At 46.3% G+C, this 26,273-nt stretch overlaps 1 protein-coding gene across 1 annotated transcript in view; it reads left to right on the top strand.

Moving 5' to 3' along the window:
• RGS11 (regulator of G protein signaling 11) overlaps nt 1–26,273 on the top strand; it is a 4,320,935-nt gene that overhangs the window by 3,812,569 nt on the left and 482,093 nt on the right. Inside the window, exon 14 of the mRNA XM_069646770.1 lies at nt 9,600–9,687. Within this exon, the coding sequence (XP_069502871.1) occupies nt 9,600–9,687 (88 nt within the window). The remainder of the gene's footprint in view (nt 1–9,599; nt 9,688–26,273) is intronic.

Genomic DNA, 26,273 nt, shown 5'->3' with positions numbered 1-26,273 from the left:
AGAGTCGTAGGTGCCTGATAAGGTTAGGAGTATCTGGGTGTCATCTGCATAGTTGGTGTAGGTGACACCAGACAGTCCAGTTTGTCGAATAAAGGCTTTGTAAAGATATTGTAAAAAGTGGGTGATACACAGGAGCCTTGCGGGACACCGCAAGTGATGGGGATCGGGTCGGCTGCAGCTGTGGGTGAGAAAACACGCATGGTCCTATTTGCGAGGAAAGATTGGATCCACGTGACAGCAGAGTTGGAGAAGGGGGCTGCCAATGACAAGTGGTTACATAAGTTTTATGGTCAATCAGATCGAAGGCTAGTTGATAAGTCTAAGAGAAGTAGGATGGCAACTCTACCTTTATCTTTTAGTTCGTCGATCTGACTTTTAAGGTCAACAAGGGCGGTTTTCGTTCCATGCTGGGGTCTAAAGCCAGATTGACGGATTCCTAATAGTTGGTTTTTCTCTAGATAATCTTGAATTTGCAAGTATGCACCTCCTCTGTCTAAGATTTTCAGGAAGAAAGGGGCAGTGGTGATCGGTCTATAATTGGTGGGTATAGACAGATCTAGTGTTTGTTTCTTGAGTAATGGGAGAACCCAAGATTGTTTCAGGTTACTGTCGACTGAGTTGCTGGCGAACGAGGAGTTTATTAGTTTGGTAATAAAAGGCGATAAATCTCTGGCTGCGTCTTTTATGATCTGAGCTGGGCAACAGTCACCTTTACATTTAGATGGTTTAAGAGATGCTATAATTTTTTGTACCTCAGGTATGGATACATTGTTAAATTTGAAACCTAAGTCAAGGTGTGGTGACGATGGCATGATTGGACTGGTGAAATTGCCAGAAGTAAGTTGCTGCCGTTTGTCAGCTATTTTGGCTTGCAGCCCTTTAATTTTGTTGGCGAGAGCATTTTGAATGCTGGTGCACCAAGGTTCGTCCTTGGTGCAGGTATCTACCGGTGAATTAGGGTTTTGTAATTCGTTTAGGATGTTAAATAGTTTTCTAGTGCCGGAAACTACCTGATTTATTCTGATGTTGAAGGTATTTTTCTTGGTGCTGATGATCTCATTTTTATATGTGGCAGTGATGTTGGTTAGATTAATTTTATTTTCTGTAGAGGGGGTCATTTTCCAAAGTGTCTCAAGTTTTCTTTTTTTCTGTACATAGTAGTTTAAGTTCTGGGGTAAACCAGGAGTTTGGATGTGCTCTGGCTTTGCCTTTGCATGGGCATGGAATCATTGTAGGTGTTGACCAACAGATTCAGGTCAGTTGTGGCAGGAAGTGCATTGAGTGTGGGGATTACCAAAGGTAATATAGCCTCAGCTGTGATGTTGCGTTTGTTCCTGGTCAAACAAGGTGGTGCAATAGGGGGCTTTTTAGGCTCTAAGTTGTTGGCATTTATTTCTAAGGAGAGGAGATGATGGTCAGTCCACACGAGTGATGAGGAGTCCTTTAAGGTAATATTGCAGTTTAGGTCTGCTACCCAATCAAGTATCCTACCTTTCTCGTGGGTGGGTAGGGTACTTATTTATAGGAAGCCATGTTCTGATAGTGCATTGGCTACGGAGGTGGCTGGTAGGTCATTAGGGTCATTGTAGCCAAGTTTGAAGTCGCCTAGGATGATGTTTTGCGCCATGGGTTTAGTATTCTCAACTACTAGTGATGTAATGTCTTCTTCGAAGGTTCCAGGGGGAACTGGGGGTCTATATATTAGGTGGATAGTAATAGTATGTTTAGGAGATGTTTGGAACTTGACTGTGAGGAGTTCACAGGAAGCCAGAGGAGAAGAGGTGACTAGTCTTATGTCTAGGGTAAATTTGAAGATGATGGCTATTCCTCCTCCTCGAGCGTTGGTTCTGTCAGCTCTAAGGATGGAGTAGCTGTCGGGGATAGTTAAGGTGAGAGACGGGCCGGCTGCGTCATGCAGCCAGGTTTCTGTCACGGCAAGGAAGTCAAAGTTGTTAGTCAAAATTACATCTGCGATTTCAGTTGCATGGGCCGCAAGGGACCTGACATTTAGTAGTGCCCCTTTTATAGGGTGTTTTTGGGTACCCTTCTGCATGTGGTTAGGGCTGTTGTCAACTGGGTTCGTAGTATTATTGGTGTGGGAATATTTGTGTATGCGTTTAGGATTGTTGGAGACAGTACGCAGTTTACTAGATATCTTAGTGTTAGGTTTGGCTGGAGGGTTAATGTGCATGGGATACCTGGTACCTATTCTGTTGTTGCGCTCTGTTATGTCCAGGTTGGTGGTGGGTATGCCTGCTTGCTGCTTGGATACAGTAGGTGCGAGTAAAGGTGTACCAAGTTTAAGAGTTAGAGTGGTGTCGTGAGCATGACACAGTGTGCGGGATCTAAGGCGGTGACACCTGGTCTTGCCACTGATGGGAACAGACATGATGTTACCAGTGGTAGGGAGAGGGCGGGCATGCTCTGTTAAGTGTGAGTTGTTACTTATTTTGGTGTCATATGAGTGGTTATTAATGCTGGTGGTTTTTAGTGGAAATGGAGGCTTAAAACCACATGCCCCAATGCTCGGTACAACAATATTTTTAAGCGCACTATTCCCTTAACTCTTCAGGTGGGAAGGTAGGAATGAGATCCTCAATTTCATCTCCCACCAGATTTATGAGCGCTCCATCGGAAAACTTATCTGGAGCCTTTTTCGTCATAGGCTGCCATTTAGTTCTCGAATCTCTGCAGCCATCTCTCCCAACGCTGTCCCTGTGCCTACTGTTCCCCCATGTTGAAAGGGCCTGGTCGGCGAAAAACAGATGCACTGGGCCCTTCGTCATCAGATACTTCATCCTCTCGTCTTTCACTTTCTCTCGGCTGATTTTCAGACATTTCAGCAGCAAACAGTCCCTCTTTTGACTTGCAGCTTGCAAAGTGTGCTGCTTACGGCTCATATTATTTTGAGTGGAAGTGTGTTACAATGCCACCTTTGTCGTCAGATTTCTTGTCTCACTTGTGTGCAGGGTTGCTAGCAATCCAGAATGATGCCGCAGGAAAAGCACTTCCATAAATAAAGGACACAGAGACAGATAGGAATGCATCAGTCTTTATTCATTTTCTCCTTTCTGTGCCTCAAATTCCTCAAAATCCCCTGCGCATGCGCGAGCGAGCGTGTTTCCCATTTGTCCATGTCTGCATGACGAGAATGCTTGTCACGCTGCTTTAACTATGTCCTTGCCAGACAGGCCAGTCTTAATGGTCAAACTTGTGGCAATCCACGTTATATCAAAAGGAAGTACACACCCACGTTACTGATTTTCATATGGCCTTTCCGTGTTTGTAATGGTTTGGCAGGCAAATAATGATGGTCTGGGGGGTTGCCCAGAGCAATGCCAGAGGTTAAGATTAATTCAAAACCTTCCAGCCATCACCTCTTTTGTTTTGCTGTAGTCACTCCAAGTGGTATGGGCATGCCCAAACGTGGGCCCCGTGCCTGCTGGGCCTACAGACCCAAGCTGCTTCTCACTGATGAGGCCCAAGGAGGCCAAAACATGTTTGGGGATGCTTGTGGTCTTGTGCAGAAGTTATGTAATCTAGCAGTTTGGGCTGGCCTGCCCCTTTTGGGGTGGGACCAAGCCTGATTTGCATATGGTCTTTCCCCTTTTGTAATGGCTTAGCAGGTGAAGCATGATGGTCTGGAGGGTTGCCCCGGGCAATGCCGGAGGTTAAGATTAATTAAAAATCTTCCAGCCATCACCTCTTTTGTTTTGCTGTCATTTGCATTAGCAATTTGAAATTCTTTGGAGGGATAGGGTCACAATGCACAAACTCCTTTTTCATTGTTAAGATGTCTTGGTGGAAAGCTATCTGCAACCCTAAAGTTGCCTACTTCTTTGTTAGGCAGAATTATATGCAGTACCCTTTGGGAACACCACACACAATTAAGACTACAAGTGACAGTACAAATTCACCTTCGGTACAACCCTATACTACACAGTAAAGTGGTAGCGATGGCTGAGCATCCTGACTTATCTCAAGAGCAAGTGAGCAGTATCAATAGTTACACAAAGGACAGCAATTACTATGATTCAAACAGACACTGACTCAAGGTTTCTGAGTAAAAGAATATACATTTATTTACACATCAGTTATTAAACATTTCACTATTATCAAGCAGTTGAAAATCATGTTACTAATACACTACACTGCACCCAATAGATTCTGGACAAGTTAGGCTCAAAATGAAGTGAGAGCAAAATGGTACTCCAGCAATTTAAAAGGGAGGGAAAGACAAAGGTTAGGCAGAAATTGAGCAGCACCAACAAATTATTTAAGCAGGGCAATCTAGAAAAAGGAACTACAGTGAGGAAAACAAATTCAAGGGACCTGGCCCAAAGTCAATGGAACAGGGTCTTTGCTTAAGATCATACAGTTCAGGGTACAATAATACAGAAAATGACCCGCAGATCGCGCTTCTCCTGATTGGTAATGTATATTGCTTATGTACAATTCAACTAATATATATGAGGAAAATGCTCAAAAGTCCATTTATTGGTGCACTTTATTTACACCCTCTGTCAGCCGACACGTGTTTCGACAATGGCGTCGTTCTCAAGGCTATCTTCTGCTAGTTGTATTGTAGAGAGTATCCAAACGAATTTAACATTCCAAAATAAGTCTTGATATCGTTGTATCCATAACATGTGTAATACTCTGTTATGGCCCTCCGGATGCCGGTATGGTTTAAGCTCACGAATCACATGTGTGTTTCAAGTTCGTATGATTAGTTGTCCCCGTTATGTTTTGTCCATTGCAGTTTACCATATATATGGGTTCAATCCCGTGGACGATTGTTGTGAAGGAGTCAAAAGCTCACATGTGATTCGTGAGCTTAAACCATACCGGCATCCGGAGAGCCATAACAGAGTATTACACATGTTATGGATACAATGATATGAAGACTTATTTTGGAATGTTAAATTCGTTTGGATAATCTCTACAATACAACTACCAGAAGATAGCCTTGGGAATGACGCCATTGTCGAAACAAGTTGGTTAAAAACATCCTAGAGAGACCATCAGCATTTTGGTGGTGACATCCTGCTCTGTGCTCAATGGTGAAATCAAACCCTTTCAGGCAGCTTGACCATTGTAGAAGTTTTGGGTTCTCCCCTTTCATTTGCATTAACCATCTCAAGGGTTGGTGGTCTGTTTGAATCACGAAAGTAGATCCATACAAGTATGGCCTAAACTTCTTCAAAGACCACACAATGGCAAAGCATTACCACTCTATGGTTGCTCACCTTGTTTCTGATTCTTTCAGTTTCCTACTGATGAAGCAAATGGGGTGCTCTCTACCTTTCTCATCCAGTTGACTAAGGACTGCACCTATACCTGTATTGGATGCATCTGTCTGCACAATGAAGGGTTGGTGGTAATCAGGAGCTCTTAGGACTGGAGCTTGACAAAGGGCTTTCTTCAGGTTTTCAAAGGCGTGAGTGCACTTCTCATTCCATCTAACCTTTTTTGGGAATTTTGGAGAGGAGATCACATTCAAGGGGGAAGCTATGGTCCCATAGTTCTCTATGAAATTCCTGTAGTACCCAGTGAGACCTAGAAAAGCTCGCACTTGGGTTTGAGTAGTAGGCGTGGCCCAGTTTTCTACAGCTTGTACTTTGCTAGGCAATGGCCTTATTTCACCTCCTCCTAGATGGGCCTGCTCAAGAGCCTGCAGAACATATCCTAAGTGATCGATATGTTCTTTCCATGTAGGGCTGAACACTGCAATGTCATCCAAGTATGCCATGCAGAAGTCCTCCATCCCTTTCAGAACTTGATTGACCATCCTTTGGAATGTAGCAGGTGCATTCTTTAGTCCAAAAGGCATAACCTTAAACTGGTAGCGGCCTGCTGGGGTTGAGAATGCAGTTTTCTCCTTGGCATGGTCTGTCAGGGCTATTTGCCAACAGCCTGACGTCAGATCAAATGTACTGAGGTACTTGGCTGAACCAGGTCTATCCACCAGTTCATCTGTCCTTGGCAAAGGATGGGCATCATTCTTAGTGACTGCATTTAGAGCTCTATTGTCCACACAGAATCTCAGTTCCTTGGATCCTTCCTTTGGTACTAGAACAACTGGACTAGACCATGGACTTGTAGATGGCTCTATAACCCCGAGATCAAGCATCTTGTTGACCTCTCCTTTGATTTGGGAACTGACATGTTCTGACATCCTGTAACCTCTGCTTTTCACAGGTAGACAGTCACCAGTGAGATTATCATGCTGGTCCCAAGGGGTCAAGCCTGGTGAAAGTGAAAAACAGGGAGGCAAACTGATTTAACAGTATTTTGCACTCCTACTGTTGTTCAGGTCTCAGTTGAGAAGAGAGATTGATCCTTCCATTTTCTCATCCAAAGGTTGGCCTCTGAGAAGGTCAGGTAGAGGTTCACTCTCCTCCTGCTCTTGAGCTGAAGCTAGAAGCAAAGCTCCCACTTCTGGTCTCGAGACATATGCCTTCAAACAGTTGGTGTGAAAGACTCTGGGAGCCTCCTTAGGTCTGCCTAAGTCCACCAAATAGTTCTCCTCTCCAAGTTTGCCCACACCCTTGAAGGGTCCTATCCATTTGTCCTGCAAAGCCCTCTGCCTTGTTGGCACCATAACTAATACAAGCTGGTCTTGAGTAAATTCAACCATGCTGGCCTCTGGTCATGCCAATGTTTGACCAGAGCCTGACCTGCTTTCAAGTTATCACTAGCTTCTGCCATCATGTGTGACATTCTCCTCCGGAGACCTATTACATAGTCAGTGACTCTGACTGGCTTGGGGGAAGGAGCACTCTCCAACCCGTCCTTAATCAGGGCCAATGGACCTCTGACTGGATGGCCATAAAGAAGCTCAAAGGGACTGTATCCAACTCCCTCCTGATGGACTTCTCTATAAGCAAAGAGAAGGCATGGCAGTAGAAGGTCCCACTTTCTTTTAAGGGGTTCCTCTAAAGCAACTATCATGCTCTTCATAGTACGATTAAACCTCTCTACCAGTTCATTTGTCTGTAGATGGTAGGCTGTAGCAAACTTGTAAGTGACAGCACAGTTTTTCCACATGGCTTGCATGTAGTGGGACATAAAATTGGATCCCCTGTCGGATATCACTTCCTTAGGACCCTACTCTGGAAAAATACCAAGTAGAGCCATAGCCACAGTCTGAGCCGTAACAGTCCTCATAGGTATTGCTTCTGGGTATCTTCTAGCATGGTCTATTACAACCTGGATAAACCTGTTCCCTGAAGATGTGGGAGGGTCAAGGGGACCAACAATGTCAATGCCCACCCTCTCAAAAGGTACTCCTACCACTGGGAGAGGCCCCAGGGGCGCCACATGCTTGGCTCCACTCTTGCCAGAGGTTTGGCAAGTGTGACAGCTCCTACAAAATGTATCAACTTCTGAACCCATCTTTGGCCAGTAGAAGTATAAGGAGAGCCTTGCCTTGGTCTTTTTGAAACTCAAATGACCAGCCAAGGGTATCTCATGGGCCAACTGTAGGAACTGGAGTCTTATGGCAAGGGGCACTACAATTCTTTTGCAGTCCCCAGGGATTAGACTCAGTCGGTTCACTGTAGAAGAGGCATCTTCCCAGCTTAACCTATGCTTTCCAACTTCTTGCCCATCAAGTTGAAAAGTAGCCTGTTTTTGAAGACCTTCGAGAGTAGGACACTCTATTTGTCCTCTCCTGAAGTCTTCCCTGTTGGGTCCACCTTCTGCCAGTAAAGACTGCAGCTCAGGATGGTCAACAGGGTCTAGATCTCCAACCAAAACAGTTTCTTCCTCCAGATCTGATTACTCAGAAACTTGATCAACCACACATGGTTGTACCTCACACTCTGCCTCAGCAGGTGGAGGGATCACAGGTGTGATCTTGGACAATCTTGGGAATGCCCTTTTTGGTAGCACAGGGATGCTGTCTGACTTTTTCCTTGATGTCTTGAGTTTCCCCTTTGCCTCATTCTTCCTTCCTTCCACATTCAGGCGCCTAAGGAGGGCTTCTGTGCAGAAGCCGACGAAAGGACGGCGAACAAAGTAATCAACCCCAGTTTGGCGTGCAGAGAAAGACATGAGAAAGACTTTTACAAAAAGAAATGGTGACTAAACCCAGCCGGAACCGTATAAAAATCTATATGGGTCAGGGGTTTAAGTTCGAGGCTACCAAGATAGCCTAAAACAATACCAAGGCTATTTAAAATAACCGCGTTAGGAAAGATAGGGTAGTTACCACTGCCACCAGCCAAATCTTAATGAAAAGGGAACGAAACAATGTTCCATGAGAAACAGACAAAAAGGGATAACTATTATCCCTTTCCAGAACTCTATGTAAGATAGTTTGTACTGGGTCTCTGAAATTAAAAAGACTAATAAAGTCAATGGCAACTTTACATGTTTCTGGGAGACAGTAGTCAGTCCCAGAATAATGGAGACGGAGTTGGGAAGTCACTGCACTGAAGTTGCTGTGTAACACACAGTATAAGGATGATGCCCATGGCGTAGGTGAGGCTCCACAGTCTATGAACACAAAAATGTTAAACACTCACAGCAAAACACATGTAAGAGTGGGAAAAAAAGGCTCACACGCTTACCAGATGAAAAAATAAATCCCAGAAATCCAGCAAAGCTGCTGAGGGACTCAGTAGGTAAGGGACATTTTGGAGAATTCTCCCTAACTTCACTTTGAAACTAGTACTACCTGCATTGAGCATATGGTAACTGCTCAATGAGTTGCAGCAGCATGAGTGGTCGCCAACCATTAATTCATTTTTACCAAGTCACAAGGATGCAGATGATAGTCCAATTCCTTTCCTCCCCTTTCTCTTGTGGCTCAAAAGAGGACATAGAGATGGCATTGCAAATATCAATGTGAATGTAGTTTTTGAAACTTTCTAATTTGGATTTGGTATTTGCGATACCATGTAATGTGTGCTCTGCTGGTTTTGCAAATCTAAGGCAATTTACATCTCACCCATTGGCCCTCATTACAACACTGGCGGTAACCCATGGCGCTATTAGCACCATGGTTTCTGCCGGTGTTGTAACGAGTCTGCCAATGTTCAATGGGGAATTACCACCCCATTCCAAGGTTGGCGGGGTGGTAATTGCCCATTGAACATTGGCCCTTACCCATTCCCATTTTTGCCCCATAGGGCTCAATGGGACTGGGGAAGGCGGTAATTACGGTACCGCAAATTGCAGTACCGTAATTACCTCGAAGGTCCCTTTGCGGGTCCCTACTTTAACGGCTGGTCCAGACCAGCCGTTCAGGTCGGGTCCCGCAAAGGGACCTCGTAATTAGGCGCTAAGGGGTTAACGGCGCCGCAGCCTTTTACGGCGCCGATAACCCCTTAGCGCCAGGGTCGTAATGACCCCCATTGTGTCTTTTCACTCTTTATCAATCTGCTTAGACAGTCGGACATCCCATCTTTGGCTAAACATAAGTATGCATTGGTCAAGAATGCCAAAAACACGATTTTAAAAATTGTCTGCTGTTTCTCAAACTGTCAGGCCATATTTGATGATAGGTTGCATAATTGATTCAATGTTTGACTTGAAACCTAAATATCCTTTTGAGCAGAAAATTGATTCTAGACATGCATTTCTATTTATAGCTGAAAACCTATGCTTCTGGCAGGCCTGTGAAGACTTGCGGTACGGGGAGCTGTCGCGAATGTCAGAGATGCTGGAATCCGTCTATGTGTGAGTATAATCTTATCACTTTTAAGTTTCATGGGCAGTTTATGCAGTGTTTGAGCCCCTGAAGGGTAGAGTAAGTAGAGGGTACAATTAGTGGCCTTGGACACGTGGCCAAAGAAATAATTAAGCAGCATTGACTCTCTCTCACATCGCAGACAAAGAAACTACTGTCGAAAGATTTGGCACAAAATTCTTGTTATGTTATTGTGTATTCATTATTCCTCACGTGGAACCATATGTTTTCATTTATTTGGAATGTTTGGATAGTACTGCATGTACTTTAAGATTTAAGACAAGGGAAACCCTATGCAAAAATGACAAGTGGGCCTCTGGTTGACAGGATAAGGTGGTCTGACAGGTGATGCAGCTGGATCTAAAAAGAGCAGGTTTTGTGGTGGCCGCGAGTGTGACAATGCTGCTTAAAGGAGAAATCACTCAGGAATGTTATTGACCCAATGGAGACGGCATGTATTTTTGAGCATATATCAAATTATTTATTTATTGGGTTTTTATAATGCACCTATATGATAGGATATGAATATGGCATTTATAACGCGCCTATACACAAGTGTTTCAAGGTGTGACGAGGCAAGGGAGGCGGAATAGAGGGAAGACAGACAGTGCAGTACATGGGATAATAGAATAAATAACAATAAGTAAAAAGTATGGCCAGCAGGTGGCAAGTGCAAGGGTAAGTGCAGAAATCAGGTGTCAAGTGCTGGTAGTGGGACTGTAGAGATACAGAAAACAGTCCCGAAGTGTGGGGGTTGCCAGGAAGGCAGTGCAGGTGTGTGTGACTGGCGGGGGAGGGACCTGGGCCCAAGATCAGAGGGTGGCCAGGTAACCAGTGCAGTTTCAGTCGGGAGGTCTGCAGGGGAGAGGAGGAGAAAAATCAGAAGCAAAGAGAAAGTTTTGAGGTGCTTCCGGAACCAGAGATGATTCTCCTCAAGTTTCAGGGAGGCAGAGAGGCTGTTCCAGCCGAAGAAAGAGATCTACCACCAACTCGTTGCTTGGAGAAGCGACTGACCCTGAGGGAGATAGAGGCAGATGAGCGAAGAGCTCGAGAAGGAAGACATTTAGGAAGAGAGAGTTGAAGGTATTGAAGCCACAGGCCCCAGATGGCCTTGTGGAGAATGCATAGCGTTTTGAACTTAATCCTTGCAGCCACTGGGAGCCAGTGGAGAGATTTCAGTCCTTCAGATATACGATCCCTGGGCTTGAGGCCAAGGACAAGTCTTGCAGTCCTGTTCTGGATGAGTTGCAGAGGGCGGAGAGTAGGAGCAGGCAGATTTAGAAAGAGGCTGTTGCAATAGTCCAGTCTAGAGAGAACCGGAGCTCTGGAGACAGTGAGCTTCTGGGGGAAGGAGAGGAAAGAAAGAATACCACTAAGGAGGTGCAGCTGGTAGTGTGACTTCTTAGAGCCATCAGAGATTTGAGGAGAGAAGGAGAGTGTGGAGTCGAAGATGGCTCCAAGGTTTTTAGCCTCAAGGGTAGGAGCAGGAAGAGGGCCAAGAGAGGCCGGCCAGAGAGTGACAGGAAAGGAGGGAGCGGGTGGGGCGATGAGGAGAATCTAAGTCATAATGGCATTAAGGCAGAGATCATTGGTGGCACACCACTCCTGGTTAGCAGGCAGACAGTCAGAGATGAGAGAGGGAGAAGAGGTGGCTGAGGGTAGCCTGAAAATGAGCTGAGTGTCATCCGCATAGCACTGGAGGTTGGGGCAGAGCGCGGCAATACGGTGGGCAAACAGTGCCAGGTATTGGTTGAACATCCAGGGAGAGAGGTTAGACACCTGGGGAACACCACAGGTAGAGATAGAGATAGAGGAGAGGAAGGACCCAAATTGAACCTGGGAGGGTTTGTCAGAAAAGAAAAAAGTCATCCACGCCAGGGCCAGACCGGAGATCCCCAGGTTATCACAGAGATACTCGAGCAGGATGGCATGGGTGACCATGTCAAAGGCAGAGGAGATATCAAGTAAGATGATGACACAGGGGGTGTGGAAATCAAGATAGGAGAGCAGGTATTCACAGATGTTCAGGAGAGCAGTTTCTGTGCTTCTGGCAGCTCTGAAGCCAGACTGCTGATCATGGAGACAACCAACAGATTGCGTGTGAGGACTGAGCTGGGAGATGGCCAGCTTTTCAAGATTTTGCCCAGGAAAGGAGCAATGGAGATTGGGCAATAGTTAGCCGGGCAGGACGGGTTGGTAGATGGTTTCTTAAGAAGAGGGTGCCCAAGGGAGAGCTTCAGGGAGGAAGGGAAGACTCCAGTGGCTAAGGAGTGGTTGCAGAAGTCAGCCAGCTCAGGAGCCAGAGAGTCAATGTGATCCTTGATGGTTTTGGAGGAACAGGGGTGAACCTGTTTTGATGAGACTTTCATAGATCGGACTTGTCTAGGAACATCGTCTGGGGAGAACAGGGCAAAGGCAGAGAAGGAGGGAGGAGAGGGGGCCGCAGAAGGGCCAGAGGAAGAGCAGGGAGTAGAGGGAGGAGGGGGAGAGGAAGAGAAAGAGGACAGGATGTCCTGAGTTTTAGAGATTAAGTGAGAAGCAAGGGCCGTGCAGAGGGCATGGAAGGGGAGAAGAGAGGTAGAGACTGCGGAAGGATTGGCCAGCTCCTTGCAGATTTTAAAAAGTTTGACCAAGTTGTTATATGCCGTGGAGATTCAGGCTTGGATGTGGGCTTTCTTCTTGGTGCGGATAGAGAGCCGTTATTGCCTTTGGAGCAGGCGGAAGGCCAGTTTGTCAGACGATGTACATGAAGCACGCCATTTCCTCTCAGCCACCCTGCACTTGCGTTTAAGGGTGATGAGGTCTGAGGAGTACCAGGAGTTGCACTTGGCTTTGGGCTTCAGGCGGATCCTCATGACAGGGGCAAGAAAATCAAGAGTATCAGATATAGCAGAGTGGAGCATGGAAAGGGCTGTATCAGGGTGAGTGTCAGCCAAAGGAAGAGGGGGGGGTGAGAAAGTGGCGGCAAAAGCCTTAACTGAAACACGCTTCATGGGTCAGGTGACCGAGAAGGTGGGTGGCAGTGATGGAATTGGCTTGGCCTGAGGGGTAGAGAGAGTGAGCTGGGAGGAAGGAGAAAGTGATCACCCCAGGAGAGAGGAGTGGTGAGAGGGACAGAAAGGGGAAGGTCTGAGGAGATCAGAACATCCAGAGTGTGCCCTGCATAGTAAGTCGAGCCAGAAGGGAGAATATAGAGTGAGAGAGAGTTGCAAAGGTCGCAAAAGAGTCCAGAGGAAGGACAGGAGGCATCCAGGTGGATGTTGAAGTCTTCAAGAAGGAGAAGTTGAGTGGTTGATACCAGGAGTGAAGAGGAGAGGTCCGCCCACTCAGAGAAAAAGGTGGAGATCTGACCAGGTGGCCGATAGATAGTAGCCACAGTAAGGGAAATGCTAGGAGAGAGAGAGAGCCTGCTGATGAGGCATTCGAAAGAGAAGTAGGCCTGCGTAGGAATGACAGAGGCAGGAATCCACTCTGGGAAGATCAGGGCTACACTCCCTCCAGAACAGCTGGACCAGGGCGTGGTGAGGATCTTGTAGCCGTCAGGGAGGAGAGTGTCAAAACTCGTGACAGAGCTGGCCGTGAACCATGTCTCGGTGAAACCGAGGAAATCGAGGTCAAGTTCCTCCAGAAGGCGGCAGATGTTGAAAGAGTGTTTGACAGGTGAGCGAGAGTTAAGAGTGGCAATATGGAGAAGGTTGCCGTCCTTGAAAGACTTCAGGGGAGGGATACAAATCCGAGGTATGCCCTGTGGAGGTGTAGAAGAAGCCCAATGTGTTTCAAGGCGGAAAAAGACAAATTGGCGGGGTGGGGGGCAGGGATAACAAAACAGAAACGGTCCTACCAGGCCTTGTGACATTCGGATTGTGCAACTGCAGTAAAAGAAGTGCTTGGGAGAGGGGAGGGGTGGAAGTGCCGGAGGGTTAAGCGAGGAGGAAGAGAAAAGGAGGGTCTTGAGAAGCTTCTGGAACTTAAGGAGATCCGGCTCAAGTCTGAGAGGGACAGGGAGGCTATTCCAGAGAGAGGCACCTGCGTAGGAGAGAGATCTACCCCCTCACTCTCTTCTTGGAGAAGCATCTGATTTATAGAGAGTTGGAGCTAGAAGACCGAATGGCTTTAGCAGGGAGGTTTTTAGGGAGAGAGAGTTGAATGTAGCAGGGTCCCAGGCCCCAGAAAGCCTTGTGAATGATGCAGAGGATTTTGAACTTGATGCTTGCAGCAACTGGGAACTGGTGGAGCAATTTTAGGGCTGGAAAGATGGTCCCTGGGCTTGAGGCCAAGGATAAGTCTTGCAGTCCTATTCTGGCTTAGTTAAAGGAGTTAGGTAGGTTGAGAAAGAGGCTGTTGCAGTAGTCCAGCGTGGAGAGGACCAGAGCTCTGAAGACATTAAGCTTCTGGGGGACGGTGAGGAAAGGAAGAATGCCTCTGAGGAGGTGAAGCTGAAAATGAGCCTTGTTGGCAAGGTCTGTGATAGGTCGAAGAATATCAATTAGAGAAGATAGGGGAGATTGAGAGCACCATTGAGGGAGGATATGGACAGAAGGAAGGGGGGCCAGGAATTACAGAGCATGACCCAAACTAAGCCACACAGCAATGAGACATGGTTAAGTGAGTAGGGGTAGGGTCTAGGTTACACCGTACAACTGAGGGTACAAACACAAAAAGGGAGTTAAAATCAAAGATGGGAAAAACAGCAGGTGCAAAAAACAAACAGATTTGACTTTCAGGGAAAACAGTAAAACGCCTAATTTCAAAATACAGCAGCAATTGTATTGTGAAAGTGCATAGATTAGACTTTCAAAGACAAAAGGGAAACATTTCTAAATACAGCGGCAGTTTCCACCAAAAAACCTATATTTGACATTCATGTAAAAGGGGGAAAAAGCCTAATTTCTAAATACAGCAGCAATTGGGAAAGCGTACAGATTAGACTTTCAAAGACAAAGGGAAAACAATTCTAAATACAGCAGCAGTTGACACAAAAAAAAAACTAGATTTGGCTTTCATGTTAAAGGGGGAAAAGCCTAAATTCTAAATACAGTAGCAATTGTTTAAGTGCACAGATTAAGTTTTCAAAGACAAAAGAGAGAACATTTCTAAATACTGCAGCAGTTGCAACAAAACACCTAGATTTGACTTTCATGTAAAAGGGGGAAAAGCCTAATTTCTGACTAGAGAAAAGCGCACACAGTTGACTTTCATAGAAGAAGGGGGAACAGAACTATAGCATCAAATGCAGAAAACACACATGAACTAAATTTTTTGGCCTCGGTGACAGGTTACTGACTAAGGTAAGGCAGGTGAGAGGCGAATGCAGTGAGAAGGCAGATGAACCCAAGAAAACAATAGTATATTAAGTCAGGTACACAGGTCACAAGGAAGTCAATATAAGTCAGTTCACTCCAATATGCACAAGCATAGATGATGCAGGGATTGAGGTTAGGCAAAAGAGATGCTGAATAAGTGGTGTAACACCAGGCGAACACAGTGAGAGCTCAGGAGGGAGGGACAAGGGTACTGCTGGCAACCCCTTCAGCACTCTATAAGAAGATAATGTGTGCTGGGTCAGTACATTTAAAAAGACTAGTAAAGCCAATTTAACCTTACATGCTCTGGGAGACGGTAGTCAGTCAACCTTACAAAGTCTGAAAGACATCCCTGTACCACTGCACTGAAGGTGCTGTGTGACATACAGAAAAAGATGATGCCTATGGAGTTGCTTTAAAACTCCATAACCAAAGAACACAAAAGTAAAACACACACAAAATACATGGAAGAGTGGGAAAAAGGCTCACACTCTTCCCAGGTAAAAAAAATCAAATCCTAGAAATCCAGCAAAGTTGCTGGGGGTCTCAAAATGTAAAACAAATTAGCACATTTTAAGAACTCTCCCTAATACTTGTCTCCCCCAGAATAAGGGACAGGAGGATTTAATCCACTCCTGGGTGAATCTCCTTACTCCAGTCGGTCAAGCATCCTGGAGTGACCATCAGCATTTTGGTGGTGACACCCTGACCTGTGCTCAATGGTAAAATCAAACCTTTGCAGGCTGATTGACCATCTCAGTAGTTTTGGGTTTTCCCCTTTCATTTGCATCAACCATCTCAAGGGTTGGTGGTCAGTTTGAATCACAAAAGTAGATCCATACAAGTATGGTCTAAACTTCTTCAGTGACCACACAATAGCAAAGCACTCACACTCAATGGTTGCCCACCTTGTTTCTGGTTCCTTCAGCCTCCTGCTGATTAAGCAAATGGGGTGCTTCCTACCTTTCTCATCCAGTTGACTATGGACTACACCTATACCTGTATTTGAAGCATTTGTCTGCACAATGAAGGTTTGGTTATAGTCAGGAGCTCTTAGGACTAGAGCTTGACAAAGGGCTTTCTTTAGGCCTTCAAATGCTTGAGTGCACTTCTCATTCCACCTGACCTTTTTAGGGAATTTGAGAGAGGAGACCACTTTCAAGGGAGTAGCTATGGTCCCATAGTTCTCTATGAAGTTCCTATAGTACCCAGTGAGACCTAGGAAGGCTCTCACCTGGGTTTGAGTAGTAGGCGTGGCCCAGTTTTGTACAGCTTGTACTTTGCTAGACAATGGCCTGATTTCACCTCCTCCTACCTCATGCCCAAGGTAGACCACTTTACTCTGACCAATTTGACATTTACTAGCCTTTATGGTCAGTTGGGCCTGCTCGAGAGCCTGTAAAACATATCCTAAGCGGTCAACATGTTCTTTCCAAGTAGGACTGTACACTGCAATGCCATCCAAGTATGCCATGCAGAAGTCCTCCATCCCATTCAGAACTTGATTAACCATCCTTTGGAATGTAGCAGGTGTATTTACTAGCCCAAAAGGCATTACCTTAAACTGGTAGAGGCCTGCTGTGGTTGAAAATGCAGTTTTCTCCCTGGCATGGTCTATCAGTGCTATTTGCCAATAGCCTGAAGTGAGAGCACATTTACTGAGGTACTTGGCTGAACCAAGTTTGTCCACCAATCCATATGTCCTTGGTAAAGGGTGGGCATCAGTCTGGTGACTGCATTAAGAGCTCTATAGTCCACACGGAATCTCAACTCCTTGGATCCTGCCTTTGGGACTAGAACAACTGGGCTAGACCATGGAATGGTAGAGGGCTCCATTACCCTGAGATCAATGATCTTGTTTAGGTCCTCCTTTATGTGGGATCTTACATGATCTGACATCCTGTAACCTCTGCTTGTCACAGGTAAACAGTCACCAGTGAGAATATCATGCTGGCCCCAAGTGGTCAAGCCTGGTGATAGTGAGAACAGGGAGGCAAACTGATTTAACAGAAACTTGCACTCCTCCTGTTGTTCAGGTGTCAAATTAGAAGATAGATTGACTCTGTCTATTTTCTCATCTAAAGGCTGGCCTCTGAGTAGGTCAGGTAGAGGTTCACTCTCCTCCTCCTCTTGGGCTGAAGCTAGAAGCAAATCTCCCACTTCTGGTCTTGAGACATAAGCCTTTAGGCGGTTGGTGTGAAAGACTCTGGGAGCCTCCTTAGGATTGCCTATGTCCACCAGATAGTTGACCTCTCCAAGTTAACCCACAACCTTGAAGGGTCCTATCCATTTGTCCTATAAGGCCCTCTGCCTTGTAGGTACCATAACTAGAACTAGCTGGTCTTGAAAAAATTCAACCATGTTGGCCTCTGGTCATGCCAATGTTTTACCAGAGTCTGACCTGCTTTCAATTTGTCAGATGCTTCTGCCATCATGTGTGACATTCTCCTCTGGAGACCTATCACATAGTCAGTGACGCTCACTGGATGGCCATAGAGTGTCATCCGCCGTCACGGCCATTGCCGTAATTGGTGGTTGTATCCACGTTGGAGCTGGAGACACAGAGGTAGGGTGTTATAGTCCTTTCTCTGTGTTCTTGCTACCAGCCCCAGTTACGTGATGCAGCGCCGCTGCAAGTATTTAAACTCCCCGCCTCCTGGCAGACGCTGCGTTGCAACCCACTTTGGACACTTCCTGTTTCCGGGTTTCCTCGCTCCGATCCTCTGCCGTTCTCCTGTTTCGGATCTGCCAGAGGGCTTTCCTGTTTTCTCCTGTGTTCCTGTTTCTTTCCTCGGAACGCTACTATTTACTTCCGCTGCTCCGGGCGGTACTCCGGTGTGCTTATCTACTATTTACTTCCGCTGCTCCGGGCGGTACTCCGGTGTGCTTATTTCCGTTTCTCTCTCTCTTCTGATTTCGGGAATCTTTCCTTACTCTCTTCCTGTTGGGCTCCTCTGAGCTGGCTTGCTGCATACCTATTTTTCCTCTTTCTGGAACCAGTGCCATTTCTTCTAACTGCCACAAGGAGCCTCCGTCTCCCCTAACTCTACTACTACATGGTTTAGACGGTTGGACTTCTTCTACTCTGCTATCCGCCTCGCTCCATTGCTCTCATCAGCGACTATTCTGTCATCCGGATTGAAGAGTCTACACTGCTCCGCAGGGTTTTTTTCCCTTTTGGGTTTTTCCCTGATTCCGGTTTGGTTCTGGAAAGGGAGTCACGGGACAGCTGTTTATCCAGCGGTCACTGTGGCTTCCCTCCGTGACAAGCAAATTCATCATAAGAAGGGAAGAGACTACCTTGCACGACGACGTCTACAAGAGACCGCCAACTCAGACAGCTCAGGTGAGGAGAGTGTGCTTGCGGGGGAGAAAGAGTTTGAATTGCACCACTCGTCACAGATTGCAACGCCAAAAGCTTCAAAGATGTCTGCTGAAGATCAGGTTCAAGAACTTTGGAAGGCATTTCAAGCAATGTCTCAGGAGCTACAAGGAGTAAAGACCGAGAATGCTCTGCTTAAACAGATGGTATCAGCTAGAGACCTGCCCCCCAGAATTACCACCCATGGCGCTGTCCTCTGGGAAATTTGATGGATCTCCCAAAAAGGTGAAGGAGTTTCTCAAAGCATGCATGGTCTATTTCACCTTTAGGCCTCGTACCTTCGCTACAGATCAAGCCCTGGTGGGTTTCCTAATTTCAAATATGACAGGTAACACATTGTCCTGGGCTACACCATTGGTGACTAGTGGAAACGCCATTTTGCAGGATTTTCCAGGGTTTCAGGGTTTCAAAATTTACTGAAACAGACTTTTGAACAACCAGAGCTGTCCTTTACCGCCTGCGAAGATTTACTGGATATCAAACAAGGTTCTCTAGATGTATTGTCTTACATCTCCTCTTTCAAAACCTTGGCTGCTGGAGCGGGGTGGCCTGAGACAGCACAATATGCCATATTCACGAGAGGATTGAAGGAAGAAATCAAAGATGAACTGGCCAGGTCTCCTCGTTCACCCACTTTTTCAGACCTGCTAGCGGCTGCTCTTCACATAGAGTATCGCTTACAGGAAAGAAAGGCGGAGCGTCGCAAACAAAGAAGCCCTGGTTATCCTTCAGAACCCTCTGCACACTCACTCCCTGAGCGCTCTACTGCTGCTTCTTCCGAATAACCAATGCAGATCGGCGCCACCAGAGCACCGTTATCAGCTGCTGAAAGACGTCGCAGAAGAGAAAAAGGATTATGTGCCTACTGTGGTTCAGACCAACATCTTCTCAAAGACTGCACAGAATTACCAAACAAGAGATCGGGAAACGAATACCGTTGGCGTCAGTAGGGACAAACGACCGGGGGTCTCCCAACATTTCTCACCGTTCCTATGTCTCTCTTTCAGTTGCATTTTCCCAGTCTAAAGAGGACTCCAGACTCATGGTGATTCCTGTATATCTTGACCTAGAGAACAGACAAGTTAAGACCCTAGCCCTACTGGATTGTGGCGCGGTGGGTAACTTTGTTGACACCCTGTGGGCAGACAAGGTGGGTCTCCGCCGGATACCACGGAAGGAAGGTCAGAAGGTTGAAGGAGTGGATGGGACACCATTGTCTTCTGGTCCTATTATCCATACTACGGGAGAACTTTCTTTGACGATAGACCAACATGATGGGCCGCCCATTTTCCCATCATATTGGGCATCACATGGCTCCATAGACATAATCCATTGATAAACTGGTCTGAGAATCAGCTAAGCTTCAATTCCCCATATTGCGCTACCAAGTGTTTTCGGTTAGAGTATAAGGGAGATATACAGCCGGTCAAGATTTTTTCCAACAATCATGTGGGAGTCCATGCATTGCCCAGTTTTTGCTCAGAAGGACTGTACCATTGACTTGGAACCCAATGCCCTGGTTCCGTTTGGTCGGATGTTCTCTCTCACGCAGACGGAGAAACAGGTTCTTCGGAAATACTTAGATACCAATTTGGAGAATGGCCTGATACAACCTTCAAAATCCCCTGCAGGAGCCCCTTTATTTTTCATTAAGAAGAGAGACTCCACCGATCTTAGACCCTGTATAGACTACTGGGGTTTAAATAAGGTTACCATTCGTGATTGGTATCCGATGCCCCTTATCACTGACATCATTGAGGCTGTACAAGGGGCTAGAGTATTTACCAAGCTTGATCTTCGAATCGCACACCATCTGTCACGGATTGCCCAAGGAGACGAATGGAAGACAGCATTCCGTACCCCTCTGGGCTTGTTTGAATGTAAGTTAATGTTGTTTGGATTGGTGAATGCACCAGCGGTATTCCAGAGATTTATGGATCAAATGTTTTCCGACATGCTTTCGATATCAGTCATCATTTATCTGGATGATATCTTGATTTTTTCATCTAACTTGGAGGATCACATCGAACAAGTCAAGCAAGTTATGAATCGCCTACAAAAGAACAATCTACTGGTCAAGGCAGAAAAATGCAAATTCGCTCTTCCTTCGGTGCAATATTTGGGATATGTACTGTCTGAGGAAGGGATCGCCATGGACCCAGATAAGGTACACGCCATTCTCGACTGGACAGCCCCTACTTCTGTTCGGGAGGTGCAGCGGTTCTTGGGTCTCTCGAATTATTATAGGTGATTTATTCCAAACTTTTCCGAAGTGGTGTATCCCATTACCCGATTGCTCAAGAAGGAGGCCTACCCGTTTTCCTGGTCCACTGAGGCGGAGGAGAGCTTCTGTCATCTGAAAAGCCTTTTCTGCTCAGCCCTGATTGTACAACATCCGGATCAGACTCTACCATTTATTCTTGAAACGGACGCTTCTGCCATTGCTGTTGGGGCCGTATTGCTTCAGACCTTTCAGGATGTAGAACACCTGGTTGCATACCTATCTAAGACTCTCTCTCCCAGCCAACTCAATTATTCTGTTCTTGAAAAGGAGTTACTGGCGATGAAATTGGCTTGTGAAGAATGGCAGCACCTCCTCATGGGTGCCCGCCATCAGTTCCTCATCCGCACAGATCAAGAGAATCTGAAGGCCTTACAAGAGATGGAATGTTCAAACTCCAGACATGCAAGATGGGCTTACCTGTTTTCACAGTACGACTTCCAGATCACATACATTCCGGGGTCGCTCAATCGACTAGCTGACGCTTTGTCTCGTAAGGACTCCCATACTGAAACAGTGTCGGTCAAGACCGAGCCCATGTTCCACCGAAACCAGATCCTAGCAGTGGTGGGTTCTTTTCTTCAAGAGGTGAAGGCTGCTATCACGCAAGAATTGCCTCAAATCTCCTTCTTTTCCGATTCCCCCTTTCAAGTAAAGGATGGATGGGTGTTTTATAAGAAGAAGTGGTATATCCCAGAAGGACCGCTATGCAGGAAGATCCTGAGATGGTGTCATGACTCACGCATGGTGGGACACAGAAGTGTAGATGGCACCTTAGAACTCATCTCAAGGTCTTTTCTCTGGCCCAACATAAGAAAGGAGGTGTTTGAATAAGTGAAATCTTGTCTGATTTGTGCCAAGGCCAAGTATGCCTCGGGCAAACCTCTAGGACTCCTCACTCAGGTGGAAAAGCCGACTTGCCCATGGGGACTCATCTCCACGGACTTTATAGTGCATCTACCGAAGTCTGAATCATGTACTTGTATCATGGTGACCGTGGATGCATTTTCCAAATTAGCACATTTCTCGCCCCTTCCGAGATTACCTACCGCAACCAAGATGGCGGAGACATTTGCCCGAGACATTTTCAAATTACATGGTCTCCCTGACAAGATATTTTCTGATCGGGGAAGTCAGTACATTTCAAAATTCTGGATAGCGTTGTGTAACCGATTAGGAGTAGAAAGAGCCCTTTCTTCCGGTTTCCATCCGCAATCAAATGGCTAAACCGAGCGTCTCAACGCCACTCTAGAACAATATCTGAGATGTTTCATTTCTCAACACCAAGACAATTGGGTCTCTTTACTTCCCACGACAGTTCTCCTACAATAATTCCAAACACTCCGGCACAGGCCTTTCTCCGTTTTTTTGTACTTACGGAGTTCACCCAAGATTTCTAATACCAGAGGTACCCCGTTTTTCCAACTCACCAGCCGCTGAAGAGGTTTTGAGAAATATCCAAGAGGCACAGACCAACGCATTGCAAGGATTGGAAGATAGCAGAAGAAGGAATAAGGTTGGAGCTGACAAGCACCGTAGAGAATGCCCTTCATGGAAGCCAGGAGACAAGGTGTGGTTGTCTACAAAGTACCTTCCCCGATGGACAAGACCTTCCAAACTGTCTGCACGCTTCTTGGGGCCTTTTTCCATTCTCTCCAAGATCAATCCTGTGACCTATCATCTTCAACTCACCCCTTCTCTTAAACGCATTCACCCTGTTTTTCATTCCTCTCTCCTCAAAACTTACTATCCAGATCCCCATCACAGGTCTCTCTCCCGACAAATTCCTGTGCCTACATCCACCCAGGATGAGTATGGGGTTTCTGCAGTTAAAGATTCTAGGTTTTACCGTGGTAGGTTGGAATACCTTTTGTCATGGAAGGGTTACCCGGAGTCGGAGGACTCCTGGGAACTGGCTTCCCAGGTACATGCCTCCCGGTTGCTTGCCAGATTCTACCGCTTGCACCCAGGAAAGCCGGGGTGCTTGCGGTCTAAGGAGGGGCATACTGTCATCCGCCGTCACAGCCATTGCCGTAATTGGCGGTTGTATCCGCGTTGGAGCTGGAGACACAGAGGTAGGGTGTTATAGTCCTTTCTCTGTCTTCTTGCTACCAGCCCCAGTTACGTCACGCAGCGCCGCTGGAAGTATTTAAACTCCCGGCCTCCTGGCAGACGCTGCGTTGCAACCCACTTTGAACACTTCCTGTTTCCGGGTTTCCTCGCTCCGATCCTCTGCCGTACTCCTGTTTCGGATCTGCCACAGGGTTTTCCTGTTTTCTCCTGTGTTCCTGTTTCTTTCCTCGGAACGCTACTATTTACTTCCGCTGCTCCCGGCGGTACTCCAGTGTGCTTATCTACTATTTACTTCCGCTGTTCCGGGCGGTACTCCGGTGTGCTTATTTCCGTTTCTCTCTCTCTTCTGATTTCGGGAATCCTTCCGTACTCTCTTCCTGTTGGGCTCCTCTGAGCTGACTTGCTGCATACCTATATTTCCTCTTTCTGGAACCAGTGCCATTTCTTCTAACTGCCACAAGGAGCCTCCGTCTCCCCTGACTCTACTACTACATGGTTTAGACGGTTGGACTTCTTCTACTCTGCTATCCGCCTCGCTCCATTGTTCTCATCAGCGACTATTCTGTCATCCGGATTGAAGAGTCTACACTGCTCTGCAGGGTTTTTTCCCTTTCGGGTTTTTCCCTGATTCTGGCTTGGTTCCGGAAAGGGAGTCACGGGACAGCTGTTTATCCAGCGGTCACTGTGGCTTCCCTCCGTGACAAGCACATTCATCATAAGAAGGGAAGAGACTACCTTGCACGACGACGTCTATAAGAGACCACCAACTCACAGCTCAGGTGAGGAGAGTGTGCTTGCGGGGGAGAAAGAGTTTGAATTGCACCACTCGTCACATAGAGAAGTTCAAAGGGACTAAATCCAACTCCCTCCTGGGGGACTTCTCTATAAGCAAATAGAAGGCATGGCAGTAGAAGGTCCCACTTTCTCCTAAGGGGTTCCTCTAAAGCAACTATCATGCTCTTCATTGTACGGTTGAACTTCTCTACCGATCCATTTGTCTGAGGATGGTAGGCAGTTGAGAACTTGTAGGTTACTCCACAGTTTATCCACATGGCCTGCATGTAGTGAAACATAAAATTGGATCCCCTGTCAGCGATAACTTCCTTAGGAAAGCCTACCCTGGTAAAAATACCAATAGTGCCTTAGCAACAGCCTGAGCTGTAACAGTTCTCATAGGTATGGCTTCAGGATGCCTAGTAGTATGGTCTACTACAACCAGGATAAACCTGTTTCCTGAAGATGTGGGAGGGCCTAAGGGACCAACAATGTCCTACCCTCTCAAAAGGGTCTCCCACCACTGGGAGAGGCACCAAGGGTGCCACATTCTTGGCTCCACTCTTGCCAGAGGTTTGGCAAGTGTGACAGCTCCTACAGAACATATCTACATCAGACCCCCACTTAGACCAGTAGAAATATAAAGAGAGCCTTTCCTTGGTCTTCTTAAAACTTAAGTGACCAGCCAAAGGTATCTCATGGGCTAACTGTAGGAACTGGAGTCTGCTTTCAAGAGGTACTACAAGTCTTCTGTAGTCCCCTGGGATAGACATAGTCGATTCACTATAGAAGAGGCCATCTTCCCTGTACAACCTATGCTTCCCTGGCTCTTGCCCATCCAGCTGGGAAGCTGCCTGTTGGCGAAGACCTTCAAGAGTAGACTCTCTTTGACCTCTGCTGAAGTCTGCCCTACAGGATCCACCTTCTGCCAGTAAAGACTGCAGTTTAGGATGGTCTGCAGGATCTAGATCTCCATCAGGAGCAAGGTACTCTTCAAACTCTTATTCCTCAGCAGCAGATTCAACCACACAAGGTTGTTCCACACACTCAGCCTCAACTGCGGGTGGAGTCACAGGTGTGACTTTGGACAGTCCTCTCGGAGATGCCCTTGTTGGTAGCAAAGGAGTGCTGGCTGGTTTCTTCCTAGAGGTTTTAGGTTTCCCCTTTTCCTCTTTCTTTTTCGAAATTGCAGTCAATAAGTCCTGTGGACTCTGAGTTATAGTTTCCTCTATAATCTCCTCTTGAGAGTCCCTTAAGGTACTCTCTCTGGTCTTCCTTGTCTGCTCCTGTTTCCTTTTGCTGGGAGGCATGGGGTTGCTTGATACAACTCCAAGAGTGTTTAAGTCATTCCCCAACAGAACTCTCCCAGGTACTTCACTCTGCACACTTACAGGTATCTTGACAGTCATGGCATTGCAATGGATGATAGCTGGTAACTTTGGAAGCATTTGGACAGGGCCTCGAGCAACCTTAGTTAGGAATTTGGGTGCCTTAGCAACATCCTCAACCTTGAAAAATGTTTCATGAACTACAGTTATGCTAGCCCCAGTGTCTCTGATGGCAGGCATCTCCTGACCATTCACAAGAACACTGTCTTTGTAATACTCTTTAGTATTGTCTGGAATAGAGTTATAAACATCTAAGTTCTGTTGTTCTCACAGACACAGCGATACTAAAGAAGCACTGGCTGAGACTTTCATGGGTTCCTCAGCCAGTAAGTGAAAGTTTCCACTGGCCATTGGTACTTCATCCTCCAGGGAGAAGGCTAAGGAGACCGTGTGGATTCCTGAAGGTTTACCCTTACATCTGGGATCCCCTTTCACATGGTCAGTTGACCCACAAGCATAACATTTTCCAAATGTCTTTATGAATAGGGGTTTGTTCTGACCTCCTTCTGGTTTGGCACCAGGAGGTACACTAGCCTGATTCGGTTTCTCAGGGGGCTTACCCTTGTTATGTTTGTGGCCCTCTTTTGAAGTGGAAGTATTAGAATTCTCCTTATTGTCTTTCGTGTGCTGCTTTCCCTCATCCTTCTTCTGAGTTACCCCAGAATCATTGTGAGTAGCCCTGTTGGCAACCCACAAGTCAGCAGCCCTTGCTAACTTCTTTGGATCAATTTCCTTAGAGTCAGCCGAGTGCTGTCTCAGTTCAGGAGAGCAGGCATCATAAATAGACTCCAACATAAACAGATTTCTCATACCTTCATAAGTGTTAACTATGTAGCCCTTAACCCATCCATCTAAGTTTTTCAAACATTCAGTCACCCAGGTAACCCAAGGGGTACCATTATGCTTTTTGAGTGTCCTAAACCTCTTAAGATACTGAGGAGGGGTCTTCCCAAATCTAGCTATCAAAGCTAGCTTCACATTTTCATACTACTTTTTGTCTATATCCCCAACTCCATTACCACATCAGTTGCAACAGGGGGTAGCCTAGAAAAAAGTCAAGGAATCAGCTGATTCCCTGTAATGTCTTGAATCCCATGGTTATATTCAAAAGCAGCCAACCAATCCAAAATATCAAGCTTAACCTCACACATACTTACTGCAGGCATGCAAGGCCTCTTAGGACTGGAAGACCTAGAAGACGCTGGGAGAGAACCAGTTTCAACAGACAATTTCTTCCTTTCTAGTGTATGGTTCAATTCCATCTCTCTGAGTTTAAGTTCTTGATGTTTGCTTTCAGTTTGAGCTTGGATTCTTTTAAACTCTAACTCAAGTCTCATTCTTTCTAAAGAGACAAATTCAGGACTTAAGGTTGGAC

This window comes from Ambystoma mexicanum, chromosome 2q (assembly GCF_040938575.1).
Source record: "Ambystoma mexicanum isolate Mex_15411 chromosome 2q, UKY_AmexF1_1, whole genome shotgun sequence".
Classification (NCBI taxonomy): Eukaryota; Metazoa; Chordata; class Amphibia; order Caudata; family Ambystomatidae; genus Ambystoma; species Ambystoma mexicanum.
Note: the sequence above shows the minus strand (reverse complement) of the source record. Positions and strands in the feature narration are given on the sequence as shown.